This window comes from Zychaea mexicana (genome assembly GCF_025766255.1).
Source record: "Zychaea mexicana strain RSA 1403 chromosome Unknown BDB00scaffold_15, whole genome shotgun sequence".
NCBI classification, from domain to species: Eukaryota; Fungi; Mucoromycota; class Mucoromycetes; order Mucorales; family Lichtheimiaceae; genus Zychaea; species Zychaea mexicana.
Window position 1 is genome coordinate 351,561 of NW_026516678.1, and position 16,106 is coordinate 367,666.

The 16,106-nt window shown below is 41.5% G+C and overlaps 5 protein-coding genes across 5 annotated transcripts; 4 read left to right on the plus strand and 1 right to left on the minus strand.

Annotated features, from left to right (window-relative positions):
• The first annotated feature begins 794 nt into the window (after nucleotides 1-794).
• Nucleotides 795-1,531, plus strand: BDB00DRAFT_809846 (uncharacterized protein). The gene has a single exon (XM_053122516.1). The coding sequence runs from the start codon at nucleotides 831-833 to the stop codon at nucleotides 1,398-1,400; it is 570 nt and encodes a 189-aa protein (XP_052982562.1). The 5' UTR covers nucleotides 795-830; the 3' UTR covers nucleotides 1,401-1,531.
• A 3,823-nt stretch (nucleotides 1,532-5,354) lies between these two features.
• BDB00DRAFT_141947 (HSF-type DNA-binding-domain-containing protein) lies at nucleotides 5,355-6,510 on the plus strand. Its single transcript, XM_053116226.1, has 4 exons — nucleotides 5,355-5,625; nucleotides 5,809-6,119; nucleotides 6,251-6,407; nucleotides 6,490-6,510. The coding sequence occupies exons 1-3, from the start codon at nucleotides 5,475-5,477 to the stop codon at nucleotides 6,365-6,367; spliced, it is 579 nt and encodes a 192-aa protein (XP_052982563.1). The 5' UTR covers nucleotides 5,355-5,474; the 3' UTR covers nucleotides 6,368-6,407; nucleotides 6,490-6,510.
• Nucleotides 6,511-7,559: 1,049 nt separating this feature from the next.
• BDB00DRAFT_758761 (kinase-like domain-containing protein) lies at nucleotides 7,560-9,182 on the minus strand (the record flags this gene model as incomplete). The annotated part of the gene is made up of 6 exons (XM_053119084.1): nucleotides 7,560-7,686; nucleotides 7,767-7,987; nucleotides 8,071-8,195; nucleotides 8,280-8,328; nucleotides 8,495-8,737; nucleotides 8,826-9,182. The coding sequence occupies 6 exons, from the start codon at nucleotides 9,180-9,182 to the stop codon at nucleotides 7,560-7,562; spliced, it is 1,122 nt and encodes a 373-aa protein (XP_052982564.1).
• A 256-nt stretch (nucleotides 9,183-9,438) lies between these two features.
• Nucleotides 9,439-10,534, plus strand: BDB00DRAFT_141985 (60S ribosomal protein L37). The gene is made up of 5 exons (XM_053116227.1): nucleotides 9,439-9,581; nucleotides 9,650-9,764; nucleotides 9,993-10,128; nucleotides 10,241-10,342; nucleotides 10,438-10,534. The coding sequence occupies exons 2-5, from the start codon at nucleotides 9,762-9,764 to the stop codon at nucleotides 10,479-10,481; spliced, it is 285 nt and encodes a 94-aa protein (XP_052982565.1). The 5' UTR covers nucleotides 9,439-9,581; nucleotides 9,650-9,761; the 3' UTR covers nucleotides 10,482-10,534.
• Nucleotides 10,535-10,836: 302 nt separating this feature from the next.
• On the plus strand, nucleotides 10,837-15,383 carry BDB00DRAFT_809875 (putative acyltransferase). Its single transcript, XM_053122517.1, has 20 exons — nucleotides 10,837-11,035; nucleotides 11,215-11,290; nucleotides 11,383-11,476; nucleotides 11,572-11,767; nucleotides 11,870-11,951; nucleotides 12,034-12,145; nucleotides 12,260-12,424; nucleotides 12,520-12,561; nucleotides 12,664-12,790; nucleotides 12,903-12,950; nucleotides 13,018-13,070; nucleotides 13,154-13,214; nucleotides 13,305-13,364; nucleotides 13,445-13,460; nucleotides 13,539-13,720; nucleotides 13,806-13,939; nucleotides 14,008-14,271; nucleotides 14,362-14,546; nucleotides 14,633-14,876; nucleotides 14,948-15,383. Exons 1-20 carry the CDS (start codon nucleotides 10,902-10,904, stop codon nucleotides 15,076-15,078), a joined length of 2,406 nt encoding a protein of 801 aa, XP_052982566.1. The 5' UTR covers nucleotides 10,837-10,901; the 3' UTR covers nucleotides 15,079-15,383.
• Nucleotides 15,384-16,106: the final 723 nt, after the last annotated feature.

Here is a 16,106-nt window from a genome sequence, read left to right on the forward strand (position 1 = left end):
GGGCAGTAATTCTTCCGTCAGGCGCACACGTCCTTCTTTGGATGGCCTTCTGCTTTCGTCTTAATGGCGGCATCTTTAGATGAAAGGTTAAAAGAAAAGACGTGTATGTAGGACGTAGGCGATAGACGACTATATATACGTATAGGAGTTGTTTACTCATTCTTGTTTCAGGTACGTGAGTTGTTTCAAACTTCTGCCGGCCCAGCTAAATTGGGAAAAACCGGTAACTTTTGGCTTCCCATAAATATTTTTTTTACAAACATAATAATTTTTTTATTCTTCAATAACGAAAGCAAACGAGTTAAAAAACGTATTTTGAAGCACGTTGGACTGTATAATTGCTTTTTGGGGACGTTATAATAAGAGTGTAAAGCAGAGGTAAAAAATTGACGGTTATAAGGCGAACGCACCATAATAAGTTATTACATGCAGCGCAAAAAAGCTCAGTTGATGGCCTGCACTCTCCAATCTCTACACATAAAAGGAAGAACTTTTCTCTTCGTTAAATCTATACCAGCGGCACTGAGCCCGTCAAATTGACAGTTTCATTCACCAAGAAGAGCGATCGACTCGGGTTCCTCTATATCTACATTCGCTAATAACGGTTAGTTTTGAAGTACTATTAGCCATGTGGAATGATCGTGACAAGGGGTGATTTGATTTAGACATCACCGAATCCAGTGATCATCGGATGCCGAAAAGCAAACGAGGAGTCATGGGATGATGCGCGTTCGTTCTTTTTCTGGTCAAAAGAGGCAGCTTGTACTATCCATTAGAAAGTATTAATCCTCTTCTTTCAGCTTTCACTTTTCTCTCCATTCTGAAAGAGCATGTCATCCGGTTCTTATAATCCCACAAACAGCTCTGCTGACGACGGTTTTGCTTCTATCCATAACAGCTTCAAGGAATCTGTTCTTCAGCCGCCTTCAGCTATCTTACCCTCTGCCATCAAGGATGAATGGTCATCATCGTCACCACTTTTGCTTGCTGACAATGGACCGTTTGCTGCTTGCTCGTCGACCAGCGATATACAGCTATCTCCGGCTTATCGTCGTACACCTGAATCAATGGATTTTTGTATAGAGTTTATACCCCCTGAAGCCACTCCCCGCTCGATCGCTCGAACTAGACGATTGTCGTCAATATTGCAGCAAAGGGATTCTTATTACACTAACCGTGATGATGCCACCAGAGCACCCACCACGTCAGCAAGATCGCCATCATCAGCAGCCGCTTCATCTTCATCCCTTCAACTTCCCGAATTACAAGACGCCCGGCCACATCTCCTGCGTGGTCCATTTGAACCCGGCCCTTTATGTCTCGAGGATCATACGGAAAATGAGTCAATGCAGGAGATTATCAATTTTCCTGATGACGACGCGATGTCAGCAGACGAATAACTGGAAAGGGTATGTACCTCCTTTCACACTGTTGCAAAATACCGCTATGTAGCAGCTAAGATGTACATACTATTGAGATCTGTTGAGTATCAGAGCAAACAAGAGCTTAAGCATATGCATTTAGAATAAAGTTAACAAATATCTTGATTAGCAAACAATTTAATTTGGTTATTGAAAGAACATTGGCTCACTCAAGTTTTTCTTGTATTCGGGTGTAGCCACCCATTTACCATACATATATGAGCTATACTACCTTGAAACTCTTTTGCCATGATACAGGTAAGGCATAGCAGCAGGAAAGATATGTAGTCGCAGATGTATATATGGTTCTATTCTTCATCACTTCCAATCCATACAATTAGCCTTCACCTGATTAAGCATTAGTCTTCTGATTCCGTATGTCTTACTAAAAGTAGGATAATACCACCGGCTGTATTGTGACAGTTTCAACAATGTGTAACTTTATTCTGCAGCATAGACTATATGTAATATAAAAGAATACTAATGCATGCTTCCCGTGGCATAATAACAGAGGCAGAAATGTTACAAATGATCAATCATATGCTCTGTTGTCATCAACTTAAAGAATTATACATTAGAGCTTAAAATTCCTAGCATGGCATACAAAGCGTTATTCAAAGGTCTTTATGAAAATTTTATACAAGACTGCAAAAGAATCAAGGACAAACTGAACAAGGATGATTTTGATACCGGCTTCTAATCTATGTTTCTCTATTTGGCTTCTAGTAGTGTAAGCAGACAATAAGGACTAGATTAAAGTTTATATTTATTGGAAGGCTAGTGAGGGTACGCTTGTAGCATTCTTGGAGCTTCCTTGCGGTGCAGTGATGGAGAAAAAAATACATAATAGGAGAGGTGGTGCTTTCACTAAAGAAAACCTCTTCTAGAGACGTAAAAGTCATGGCGGGTTAAGATGTCTGGTGAGGAGAGGCGACGAATTAAAATAAAAATAAGAAAAGAAAAGAAAAGAGATGTGAAATTGTGAGAGTGTGAAAGAGAAGAGCTGCCTAGCCCATGAGTGTAGTTGTGACGGATGTGGAAATGATGATAATGTCCCGATTGCCCAGGCCTAGCGCTTTCTCGGATGTCAGTTCATTCGTGTCATAGTCAGTGTCCGAGTGGTTGATTTCACGCAGCACGCGAAGTAATGCCAGTCAGATCCTTATCCCTTTTCCGCGAGACAAAACTATATTGGAACGTGGTAAATTGTCCATGATATGGTCGATAGTATGTAGCTCGTTGTCTAAATTTGTTTGTGTGATACCGAAGCCGTGTACATGAGGGATGGGCAGATAGGAGGGTAGCCAGTGCATTCTCCATCTGATGCGGTGACGACGTCTTTGGGAAAAGAGGCCAAATAGAATTGGACGATGAGAAACATATACTACTACGTGCTCATAAGTGTCACATTACAGAGAAAAACAACATACAATGCGGTACTTCTGCTATCCTATGTATTTATATTACTGTACTGTACTACTTTTACCAATTCATATAATCACTTTTGGCGATGAGTTGAATTATAAAGCACAGAGCTCATCAACACATGTTTCTTCGTCGCACAGAGGATGATTGTGCTTCGGTCGTGCAATAACAGCAAACCAAGGCCACTTGCAAACACGATACAGGAATATAAGTAGCCATCATGGACCGGGATGAAAGGGTGTACCATTTTATACTAAATCCACGACAGCAATTGCAGGATTGGTGAACTAAACCCTCCGTACATCGACAACAACATGCATCTGCATAAAGCAAATGTTTCATGCTTTCTATATGACGGAGACGTGATAGTCAATGCTGCTTGATGCATATTAATTCGCTTATAAGGTTTGATGACATCAAGTAACGAAGAGCAATGGTGAATCAAAAAGAATTAAATGGTTTGATGTGGTCCTCCATTAGCAAAATTCTATCAAGGTTAATGTATTTTCAATGCTTTGTTTTAACGGAAAACTGGCCTTTATGATTTTGACTATGAAGTAATCGCAAATGGATTCGCTGATATATGACGCTAAAGAAATCAACCAACATGGGAATATGATGCTGATAATTATCACGGTGCTGTCGCTCTGGAAGCAATCTTCATTTTAGGTTTTATATATTGGGGTCTGATAAACCATCTTTAGGATGTGGTCTGTTTATCTGTTACAAAGCTTATGTCTCTATTATTATCCACAAGAAACAGTAGCCATAGTAATATACAAGGCAGAAAGTAATAAATACTCTCATCATTATGATGTTTCTCCAGAAATACATACGGAACATGATCGATTCAAGCTTGGGAAAATGACCAGGTGTTAGGCATCCCGGGTTTCGATACCGTATCGTCGTCGTAGCAACAGCAACAATAAGCAAAACCGGTCTCCGGTTGAAAAACCCCAAACCTTATACAGACGGCTTAATCGCACCAGTACCGGCTCCAACAGTGCTGTGCCTGTCGTTCAATTCCACCTACAACCTGTCTTCCAATTTGGAGCCTTATCTGACGTAAAACCTGTACGCAGTCCTTACCTGCCAGTCAACCCTCGCGATGTCGGATACAAATTTGTTAGTACTCCCAACGCCTATGTGCGTCAAGTGGTAGAAAAACTCTCCTTGGCATCCTATACCCTACCCTTGAGTGGGCATAAGCGAGGTTGGTTGCTTTCACAATCGAAGCGAACGTGTGTAAAGCATACAGTATGCATACGGGGTTGGGCCCAAATATTATGAAATCCCCGCCATCTGCGAAATTGCACACTTGACAAACAAAAAAAACAAAGGACTTGCTATGGCGAAAGAAACAGTAGGCAACCCCTTTCCCTTTTGTATACCTTTTGGCCTATCTAGCACTACTAGTAGGATTCTAAACGATGTAGTGGATCGTTGTTGGTGTTTCCGTACGTCAAAAAGTGAGAAAAATCAAAAGAATTCTTTTAGAACAAAAAAGAAGAAATGGGTCAATACCCAAGAACGTGGGTCGGCGGTACAGGAAAGGCATAGTGTTCCCAAACAAGATCTCAATCCCACTCCATTGGTCCTGGGTGATGTCACCCGACTCTGATCCCACTTTGCCCTTTTTTTTGTAACTTACCTCTTGCCAGCACTCCCCCCTCACCGCCTTAACCCAAGCCAGCTCGGTTCGTTTTTGACGATCGCGAGTTGTCATTGCTTGACATCATACATTGCACCTTGCTATAATTTTAACCAAACGTTTTACGCACATACTCCGCTGTTTCTACCGTCTTCGAATCCTTCGTTCCGTTACTTTTGACTTCTTTACGTTTATCACACAGACCACGTTAATCATATCAGCACCCGTCAACACCGTCTCCTACACTACTACATTCAACCTACCATCAAAATTTTGTTTTAGTACGATACCTTTGTCTTCACGTCGAAAACTTCCGATATTAATAGCGTTTAATCATCTTTCGCGGTACGTCTTCACAATATCTTCTTCGTATACAATTATTACGGTTATTATCGTGGTGAACGTACGCGTGTGTATTCACTAGCAGGATAAAAAATATTAACCCACTTTATTTCTTTTTTCTATAGAAAAATCGGGAAATTATATAAAGCACAATCATTGATCTTATCCATCCAAGTTATGCCAGAAAAAGATGGATGTATTCAATAGTAGAAGGTCTAGCAAGGACAGTGAAGGTGGCAGCGCAAGCATAGATGGAAATAGTGGCGACGAAGCGTTTTTCCAAGAGTAAGAAACCATGAATAGGAAAGGGAGAGCATGTAGATAGAAAAAGATAGAGAGGAATACAAGGATGAGAGAGGAGGGAGAGAAGAGGAGAAAGGTAACCTAACAACATGCTGACTAACACCAAAGGACGCAAAACCTTCGTAGTAGTCGATCGTCCCACCTACAACCGTTTGAATCAGTAATGGACGGACAATCGCTTACGACCGTACCAATAACAAAAACGCACGCAGCATTCGTAAGCAAATTATACAAGTAAGCCCTCTATATTTGGGTGTGTGTGTATCGAAGGGGGACGGACTGGTTGCCAGGAACAAAACTAAAGTTGTTCAGAATTGTTTACGAATCAAAGCATGGTAGAGGATTCTGAGATTCAAGATCTCATAACATGGTCAGAAAACGGCGACGTGTTTCGAGTCTTCAACCCAACGGCGTTCTCGAAAAATGTACTCCCTCGTTATTTCAAACATAGCAATTGGCAAAGCTTTGTTAGACAACTGAACAGTAAGCAAACACCACAATATCATGGGTAGTCTCGCGTTTATTAAGCGCGATGGTGTGCGGGATGTTAAAGTGGATAAGATTTCTCTATTTCCAGTACATGTTACTAAACATACAACTCATTTCTTTTCTCTCTCATTTCCCAAACCCTTTCCCTCTTCTTCCCTCCCTGTCGATGCACAAAAGTGTATGGCTTTAATAAGGTCAATGATATGATTCATTCCAACTTGCGGAACGAAAATCAGATATGGGAATTTCGACATCCTCATTTTCAGCGTGGTGCAGTGGAAGACTTACGCAACATTAAACGTAAAAGCGTCCGTTCCTTAAGGGCAACAGCACCTCTTTCCGTCACTGAAAGCGATGTGCAGCGATCGGAGATGCTGCATCAGAATTATGCAAACCTTGTGGATCGGGTGACTCGCATGAACACTGGATTCGAGACTCTTTTTGATGAAGTGTCCTTCTTACGTTCTGTTGTACTAAAGCAGCAAGAAGTAGGTTTCCCTTTTCTTTCCCTTCATCTATATACCAATGTGAATGCACAAACACTTTAGTATATAAGCAGTGCATCGGTATGAAATGGATAAGGTTCTTTTTAACTCATATCGTGTATCATTTAATGCAGTATATGGAAGAAATCATTCAGGCACTAGCGCTTATAGGCCCCAATGTTAGTGGTAAGTTACTGCCGTTTTCACGTTTTCGAAAATGGAAATGTTTGCTGCTACAAAGATCTAATTAATAAAACACATGGTGATGTTTTTTGCGCTGTACAGATGGAGGTAGGTTATTAGTCGCTCCATCAAGTTGAGCTATCTAGATACAGATCGATATCTTTAATGCTGATGTATATGTAATGTATAGATGCAGGGGAATTCCAGGCACAGCTGAACAACTTGCGCGGACGAGCTGCTTCAATACGCCGACTATCACAGCCGCAATGGAATCATCTGGAAGGGTATTCCAGCAGAAATAGCAGCATGTCACCTATCCACTTAGCACAACGAAATAGAGGCGAGCGACTGCCGTCTATATGTGTCAGCCCTTTCCAAAGTATAGATGACCGGTCACCATCCCGACCTAGTTTTCGCGACACTCCAACGTCAAATCCTGAAGAATACAGCAACAATAATACTTCTAAAGACAGCGACATTACTGGTACAATATCATTCCATATTTATTTTTACTAGTGTGCATACAAGGGATCCATGTATTCTCATTGTTAAGTCCTCGAATTTACAGTAGAAAATCCATCCGCAGCAAGATCAGCCTCACAACCGTCATCTATGATGGCCTTGGGCAAACAATCATACTTGCTAAACCCAGCACCACCAGACGGTGACGATGAAAGCGGTAAGGACTAAAGGAATTTTGAAACAACACATGGGCTGAGCATAATAGGATCTGATATCCAAACATATCATTAGATAATACAATAAAACGGGAAAAAAACATATGAACAATCTTTCGAGACATCTACCTTCATTTATCAAGCCATTAACAACCATCATGCATCATGCAAAAAATAACATGTATAATAGAAAGAAAGGGTTAACCTGTAATATGTTCATTTCTACAGGATATGATATGGGGAATATTAACTTTCAAAAAAACAGTCAACAAAGGAATGGACAACAATATAAAACGGGATGCGGGTATAAAAACATGGGTTGTGTGTATGTGTGTTGTGGATAGTCAGTGTTGGATTTTTTCTTTTCTGTATAAATTGGTGTATATATGTGTGTGTGTGTGTGTGTTTGCTTGCGAGCATGTGTGTTTATGTGGTGAGGATGCCATTTGTTATATAGCAGATATTTTTTGTTTGTGGGTTAAAGCGGGTTACTGGGGAGACCTGCCAATAAGTTGTGTATATGTTTATACTTTGGGATATATGTAGTATATATGATTGTTTCTCCTCTCAGAAATAATCAGATCTACTGCCAACTCCATACTTCCTTGAGCCATGATGCCAGGTCTTGTGAAGGGTCTGCACGTTCCTTGATAAACGGATGTTCTAACACTGCTTCAGGTCCCGGTCTTTCAAGAGGGTCCTTGATCAAACTAAATTATAAATATTTCATTTCATTTATACAGATTAGACTCAGTTATATCATTTAATATATTTCTGTGTTTTTTTTGACACTTGCCATTTTGAAATGAAATCGCGACACTCGGCAGATCTATCGTCACCCAAGTTTGGAAGAGGTTGGCTTACGATAAAGTCCAGTAGCTCAAACACAGAGAGATGAGGTTGGCCAGGTGGTGGCAAGGCTGGATGGTTTTGGGCAACTTCTATAATCGTTAATCCGAGGGACCAGATATCGGATTGGACCGAGTAAGTTGCTCCTTTGATACGTTCGGGCTAAAAACACGCACGAGTTACTACGCATTAATAAAAATGGTGGAATGGGAAAAATAGTATATTAAAAGAAGAAAAACGCATACCGCCATGTAATACTGGGTTCCAGTAAATGTCTCGGCCATCGAGTTGATCAATTCACCTGAAACACCCAAGTCGCATAGTTTAATTTCTCCATTTCTTGTCATTAAAATGTTCGACGGCTTGATGTCTTTCAAATTTCGACATTATGCATTAGAGAGACGCTCATATGTATATCCTCCCCACTTTGCCTTTTTATAGCACTGATGTTTACCTCTATGAATTACATTTTTTGAATGCAAATAAATAAGACCTTTGCAGACCTATGATTTTACATATACATATTCAATATCGTGAGTAATAAAGGACGACGCGATTATGTTGCTGTTTGTCTTTGTTGATGCTGTTGAATCTTCCGCGGATGTGTGTGTGTCTCACGAGATCATAACACATGAAAAATGAATAAAGTTGGAAAGTTTTTCATCTTACCGATTCTGCAAGCCGGGCAAGCACCGTTTCGCCAATCACACCCTCCATTTCGCGTGCACGTTTGTAGATATCCTCAAAGCTGCCGCCATCACAATACTCCATACAGATCGCGATCGTCGTATCACCGTCGTCTAAGAACGCACCGTAAAACGAAACAATATGTGGCGATTCGCATGTTTTGAGAAATGATAGTTCTCGCAGAATTTGACGTTGCAGCTGTGGTTCCGCTTCAACGGTAATCGTCTACAATACCAAAACCACTTTTTGTGATGAGCAAACATTTGATCATCACTCATTTTTTTCACTCACTACCGTGATTATCACTAATTACTACCTTTTTGGCCATGACCAAACCCGTGGGCTTGTAGCGAACTTTCCAGACAACGCCTGCAGCACCTTCGCCGAGCTTTTGGATGTTTTCAAAATCCTCGGGCTTTAGTTCGTCCGGGACATCGTTGTTAGGCACCAAGTGGTTCTGTGAACGGTTCTGGCTGACGATACGGGCGAGGTCCTCTCGCCAGTTGCTGCTGCTGTCGGTTGAGGTCGACGGTTTAAGTGAAGGAGCACCGGCGCCTACGGCCGCAGCTAAACTTCCTTCATCGTCTAAACTGCATGGTGTTGTTGGTCTTGAATCGCCCAAGTTAAGACGAAGGCCGGAATGATTCCGTAGTTTTCCAATTTGTGCCATTTGCAAAGAAAAAAAAAGGCGTATGCTTTGTTGTTGTTGAAAGAGAATTAAAAGGTGGGGGAGGAGAGAAGTTGCTTAAAACAGTTGAGAGAGCGAAGAACGAGTAAAAGAGAAAGAGAGAGAAGACGCAAGGAAGAAAAAAGCCCAAAAGTTCTTTGTGTGACCCATAAAAAAAGCGCGATGTTTGCTAAGTGCGGCAGCTTTTCCGACCCGTGTGTGTGTCCACCATAAAGGATGTCACCAGACACACACTTTCTTTAACCCCTTCTTTCCTTGCAACAGGGAATTATTGGTTATTTCAGATACAGTACAAAGAGAGGAAGAGTATTACTAATAGTCAAAAAAGGAAGCATGCTGCTGAGCATTCATTATAAGAACACGTTTACAGCTATATGTAAAGTAAGTACCATATATTCGTTTCCAGGGGCAAAAAACTCAATAAATTTGATTACCATGGCAACATGCAGGTGGTTGCTATGGAATATTTGAAACACCGCCTCGGATTGCTGGCGGGCGAGTGGCACTTGAAGGTGAATCGGCGGCGAACATAGGAACGGTCTTTTCCCTCAGTACTGAAAGATGGTACGTATCCTGGAGAAGAAGGAAGGGGGAAGGGACAGAGGATGACGATGACGATGATGGCAATATAAAGAGAAAATCAAATGGATGGATGGATGGATGAATAGATGGATGCGTCAACTACATACCACACCGTCAGCGGATATGGCCCTATTTCAACGCTTGTCCACATTTGCAATTGAAACTGATTTTCGAATCCGTATATACGAACATTTCCACGAACCATTTTAGTCCAAGGGTACCACCTCGTTCGGTAAACGCCAGACGAAGACGCACACTTTGTGCCGTCGCTGCGGCAATCGTTCTTTCCACAAGCAAAAGAAGACTTGCGCTAGCTGTGGCTACCCCTCTGCCAAAATCCGCAAGTGTAAGTTATTGTCAGCAATTATTAGAAACTCCCTTAGGGCTTTGCTTTTTGCATTATTACTTATGTAACACATCTTTATGATGCACAATCACTTCAAACTTTTAAAAATTAGTCAACTGGTCCGAGAAGGCTAAGCGCAGAAAGACCACTGGTACTGGCCGCATGAGCCACTTGAAGCTCGTCCACCGTCGTTTCCTTAACGGTTTCCGCGAGGGTGAGTTCTTTTTACTTTTTTTTTCCTAGTGAGAATTAACACGAAAGAAAATAAAAACAAGAAGCTGATGTGCGTATATATTATCTAATTAATAGGTACCCAGGCTGTCAAGCAGACCAAGCCCGCTGCCTCGGCTTAAGTGTACTTTTTCGCGTTAGGGATGCTTGTATTTCGACAACCACAATATATACTTGTATAAAAAGCGATGTGTATCGTGAGAGTGCGAAATGCACAGTATATGAGAATTATCTGTTGTTATTGTCATGCTGATCGTTGCTGGGGGGGGTTTGGTTTCCTTGTATGTGTGTATTTGGGTATGGGCAGGGCACCTCTGCCGTTGGAACATTCGGCTTATGTGGATTTGAAGATGTACAGTATGGACATTTTTCGATGGGGTTAAGCTCCCGAAGGTTAGAAAGGATCACGTGCATGATCCCCACACCAATTTAATCGTTATTGTATTTAAAAGGACTGCTGTCAATTTGCGGTATCCGCTTTTTTTCTTTTTACCTCGTTTCTTTTCCCCACGGCGCTTACTCAAAGTGTCTGCAAGAAAGATATGAACAACAGTAAAACCGAAGAACGACTTCGGGCTCTCATGGAAGACTATCATAAGAGTGGATCGTCGCCTTCGAACGTTCCTAATCTGTCCCTTGATTTTGATGATCCGGAACATGAACATCGTAATTTGACGCAAGTATTTTGTTGCCACCACCCCAATCCTCGTCTGCTTCCTACTGTTTCCTCTCGCTGCTGGGCAACAACCATGTTTTTGATTTTTTTTACCCCTATTCACCTCCTCTTTACGCCTCGTATAACTGCAAGTAAGAGAACTCATACAATCCTCACATGTGGGGCTAAATACTATATAGAGAGAAAGAACCTCGACGTATGAGAGAAGATCCTGTGGCTTTCATGCTGAATATTGGGTTGCATTATCAGGGCACGGTAACTTTTTCTCGATTATTTGCTTCAGGAACTGAGTGTATATGTGGAGGCGAGGATCAACTCTTTACTTAAATGGGTACATGCTTTGATAGGGATGGCGCGGCTATCAACAATACATTGGAAACAAGATTTTCTATCCCGGTTTTTCGGATCGAATGAAGTCATTGGTTCTCAATAGTCGCAAAGGTATTACTTATCTACTATTTCCTTGAGCTAACTCTCTCTCTCTTTTGTTAAATAATGGATGTAATGGTAAACTCGACCTATGTTCCTTCAAATAGTGGAGCAGGTGATCCAAGAATTAGCTGATCGTCAGGCCCAAGAACTTGTTGCTGTCCAAAAGAAAAACATGACCGAAGAAGAACGCGCCAAGCGGATCATGAAGCAGCGAAAGCGTTCACAAAAAGAATTAGAGGCTGTGGCTAAAGGGATCGCTGAGAAATGCATCTCCACAATGGATGATATCCGCGCAGTTAGGTACATGCACATTTCACCAAAAAAGGATACTACACATAGAAGTGTAAAAAGGAAAGGGCCTTGACATAATTTACTCAAAGACAAATCGGCCAAATGCTACAGATTCTTTGCATTTGCGCTTAACAATGTGCTGGTGAGGTTGTACCACCAGGGCGTACATATCAAAGAAAGCCAATGGGTCGAGGTAAAAAAATCACAACAGGAAAAAAATTGTGGAAATAACGGGAGCGTTTTATCTAACCGTGGTGTTGCTTATAAATGTTCAGCTGAAGCGCGTGGCCTTGATGGCCCAGCAGAAGAAGCAATCGTTGATCTTAGTACCGTCTCACAAATCACATATTGACTACCTCGTTGTGTCGTACATCTTCTTCCGACTAGGTAAGCAATTCGCGCACGGCAACTCCCAGCTCCGACATATGGATCGAACCCCATCCATTTTTCATGTTGCTAAAAGAAACGACCACACATATATGACACTGCTGTTTTGAACAGGTCTTCAGATTCCTCATATTGTCGCGGGCGAGAATTTGGATCTGCCCCTTGTGGGTCGATTGTTGAAATCTTGTGGCGCGTTCTTTATTAAGCGAGAGTGGGGTGGTAATCCACTGTACAAGACGATCATGGAGGAGTATATTACCACGCTTTTGTCGGAAGGAAGTACGTATTCGTTTGATGATTAGTAATGGAGAATCTTTACTCTTTTTTGGCCACCGTTACCGAAGATCCTCATCAACCGAGTAATTACTATATAGTGAATTTTGAGTGTTTCGTGGAAGGAACGCGATCCAGATTAGGTAAGCTATCATCTATTAGTTGGTAAAAAAAAGAATGGAAATAGACAAGAGATGCGCGTTTATGGATTGTATCATACTGACATGAAAAACTTAATATCATAGGTAAATTGCTCACTCCCAAACTGGGTGTTATTAAGATCATCCTGGATGCAATTGTGGATGACCGCTTTTCGGACTGTCATATCGTACCCATGTCATTGGGCTATGATAAGATAATTGAAACATATTCGTAAGTTACATGATAGTATAAAATACTTGTCAGTAATATGGGAAAAGATGGGGCTGATTAAAAGAGACATATGCGCGCACACGCATAATATTTTTTATGCATACTGAAACAGCTATGCGAACGAATTGCTCGGTAATCCAAAGGAAAAGGAAAGCTTATGGTAAGCAATATACAGTAAACAAGTTTATATCATGCGATCTTGCCTCTAAAAGTATGTTTTGATATAGGGGCCTCATCACGAACACGCGTGTATTGCAACTTAAATGGGGACGCGTCGATGGTGAGTCTTTATAATATAGCTAATGATCAAATGGATTCGTATCTTAAACTAACAACGGTAATTTCCATCCTCTTCCCATCTAGTCCGCCTTGGAAAGCCGTTTTCATTAAGAAACTGGTTAGAAGAACAGATTAAACTTCGTGGGTAAGTATCAATGTGGCAACGGATTTTATAAAGATCATGTACATCATGCGTATAGACTGCTGACCGGCTTTATTTTTCTTTACATTTTAGACCTATGGATCTGACACAAACAACTCAAAAATCTGTCCTTTTGAAATCACTGGGATACCGGTAAGTTGCAGATTGCAGATACTGAACCAAAAACACAGTAACTACAACGAGCTGAAATTATGTGTGTATATTATGTGTAGCATTCTGTCAGATATCGTAAGTTGTTTCTATATGTCTTAAAAAGGTTGACAGTAGTTGATTGTAGTAAGTAACACTTGTGCTGTTCATGCACAGAATTCCGTCGCTGTTGTGATGCCATCAGCGTTGCTTGGCACCGTACTTTTAACCCTTCGTGGTCGTGGCGTTGGTCGGAGTGAACTTGTTCGACGCGTGGATTGGCTGATCAAGGTGATCAACGCCAAGGGCGGGCAGGTCGCCGAATTCCACGGAATGTCCACAGGTGTTGTTGTTGACAGGTATAGTGAAGGAAAGAACCATTCGCTTTCTGTGTATGTGTCTGCACGGAAAAATTCTAAATGTTATTTTTTTGGGATGCACTAGAACTGTCCAGATTCACAAAGACTTGATAGGCGAACAAAAGGGCAAGGACTTGCTAGAACCTACGTTTTATGGTATCAACCCCTTTGAACTCTCTTACTATCGTAATCAAGTCATCCATATGTTTGTCGAAGAAGGTAAGATTGCTGTCATGTTTCGTGAAATGTACCTTTATTAATGTAAGGATATATTTATCTGCTTTTAGCTATTGTCTGCGTCGCGCTTTACACAGTAGTGAAGCTTGGTGGAAGCAAAGTTGACCAGCGTATGCGATACACCGACCTACTAGAGGAAATTTCGTTCTTGTCTAGCCTGTTGAAACTAGACATGATCTATAAACCAGGAGGTGCTGAGAACAACATGCGCAGAACCGTGCGTTGGTTAGCAGATAATCATGTCATTGAAGTAAGCGATGACGGTTGGGTTGGTTTATCCGATGCCGAAAGAGAATGGGGCCGCGAGAACTATGGTAAGTTTTCTTGCTTATCTTGCACCACTCCTCCTCCTTTGGATGATGCATGCTGATCCCTTTGCTCCTCTCCTTTCCTTCTTTGGACAGATTTCCTATGCTTCTTGATCTGGCCATTTGTTGAATCGTATTGGTTGGCTGCAGTGAGTCTATTCTCCCTAGTACAATCACGTCGTGCGTACAGCCCCAACAGCGGATCAGCCAAAGCAGAGATGAAGCTTTTTGCAAACAGAGCACAAGCGCTTGGCAAAACATTGTATTACCAGGGCGACCTCGTAAGTTGCATAACTTGTATGCGTCAGAGTGTTACAAGGGGGACAAACCGAATTAATAAACTTTTTGCCCTTCTATATACTTCCAGAGTTATTTGGAGGCAGTTAATAAGGAGACGCTTAATACAGCATTTACGAGATACCAAGAGCAAGGCATCATGCTGCTTGCCCGCCATAATACCCCCAAGTCTTGGTCTGAGATTTTTTTGACAGAAGCATACGTTCCCGAACGCAAGGATGGCATCCTTGTCCCACAAGGCCCACTTTGGGATCTTGTTGAACATATTGGTCGCTTCCGAATGGAAGGCAAGAACCGAAGAGACAGTGCTACAGGTAGCTAATTACATATTTTTGTTTATCAAAATGAAAATCAAGAATCGAAGCTAAACTGTTATCTACAATAGTGAGCACGCGTGTGCTTCGGTTAGCAGAAATCCTTGCAGAGGAAAATGCGGTTCCCTCTGCCAATCAAAAGGCGCTTCTAAAGAAGTTGACCCAAGAGAGCAAGCAGCAGGCGTCGTCATCTAAACTATAGAAAAAACGCACACACACAAAATAAGGGTCAAAAAGAGAAATATCAAAGTATTGTTCTGGTTTTCAAGTCGCTGTGTGTCTTTCCAGTACCTGGTAGCGATGACAATGAAAGTCGGTTTTTACTAGAAATTTTAATTATTAGTTTCTTAATTATATAGCATGTTAAAGTATAAATGCACTGTCGGATCTCTTAAAGCTTGTACATTATTCCATTGCATGTTTGCTTGGGCAAGAAAGATACTATAGTATTGTCAGTAGCAGTTTACTAGCCATATTAGTAAGAAGCTATGTCATACTAAAAGCTGGGCTGGATGACCTAATACGAGGCGCCGCATGCTTCAAAATGCATGTATGTATGGTGCTATGCGTGTCTGCCATGTTTCATTTTTTCCCTCTTCTTTTCTCAATGACCATGGATTCCTTTCATCAGCTGGGAACTTAAGGACATGTGTAATGTGAATTAGACAAAGGGAGGGACGTTGTTATTCACATAGACGATGGCGAATAATGTACGCTATATGCATGTCCATCATCTTTTATTACTGCTATGTGCTGTACTCCTGAACAAATGTGTGTAATTACCATTTTGTTGGGAGGAGGAGATACATGTAGCGAGCCCTTTTGGTTTCTTTTTCCTTCTTTTTTTTGCCCCATCCTCTGTTGTATGACTTTGATAGGCCCCATATGACGATGATCACGCGCATCGTGTTTGCGTACGTGCCTCGATGCAGCAGCAGCAGCACATTAACAACTTTGACAAAAAAGAGAGTTTGTGATCTAATAGTGTGAGAACGCCCGAGATCTGTGTGTATCACTATTCTTACGGGGTTGATCGCAATGTTTATTTCTGACAGAGAAACCTGATTTGTTGAGTTGTGAGCAGCCTTGCATACGGACTTGCTAGGTGTAATGACTATTGGGCGTTCGGTGCCTCTTTTCGTGCTGCCAAGATTAAAAAGAGGTGCCGCACAGATGATTGATTGTAAGAAGAAACTCCAAACGAAAGGGGAAAGTAGTAATCAAGGAGAT

Bases quoted from the DNA above. Each gene is read 5' to 3' on its own strand.
- BDB00DRAFT_809846 (XM_053122516.1), top strand. From the start codon at position 831: ATGTCATCCGGTTCTTATAATCCCACAAACAGCTCTGCTGACGACGGT.
- BDB00DRAFT_141947 (XM_053116226.1), top strand. From the start codon at position 5,475: ATGGTAGAGGATTCTGAGATTCAAGATCTCATAACATGGTCAGAAAAC. The intron at 5,626-5,808 runs GTAAGCAAACAC...GATGCACAAAAG, and splicing joins CTTTGTTAGACAACTGAACA to TGTATGGCTTTAATAAGGTC. The intron at 6,120-6,250 runs GTAGGTTTCCCT...CATTTAATGCAG, and splicing joins TTGTACTAAAGCAGCAAGAA to TATATGGAAGAAATCATTCA.
- BDB00DRAFT_141985 (XM_053116227.1), top strand. The intron at 10,129-10,240 runs GTAAGTTATTGT...TTTAAAAATTAG, and splicing joins CTCTGCCAAAATCCGCAAGT to TCAACTGGTCCGAGAAGGCT. The intron at 10,343-10,437 runs GTGAGTTCTTTT...TCTAATTAATAG, and splicing joins CCTTAACGGTTTCCGCGAGG to GTACCCAGGCTGTCAAGCAG.
- BDB00DRAFT_809875 (XM_053122517.1), top strand. From the start codon at position 10,902: ATGAACAACAGTAAAACCGAAGAACGACTTCGGGCTCTCATGGAAGAC. The intron at 11,768-11,869 runs GTACATGCACAT...CAAATGCTACAG, and splicing joins GATGATATCCGCGCAGTTAG to ATTCTTTGCATTTGCGCTTA. The intron at 13,215-13,304 runs GTAAGTATCAAT...TTTACATTTTAG, and splicing joins GAACAGATTAAACTTCGTGG to ACCTATGGATCTGACACAAA.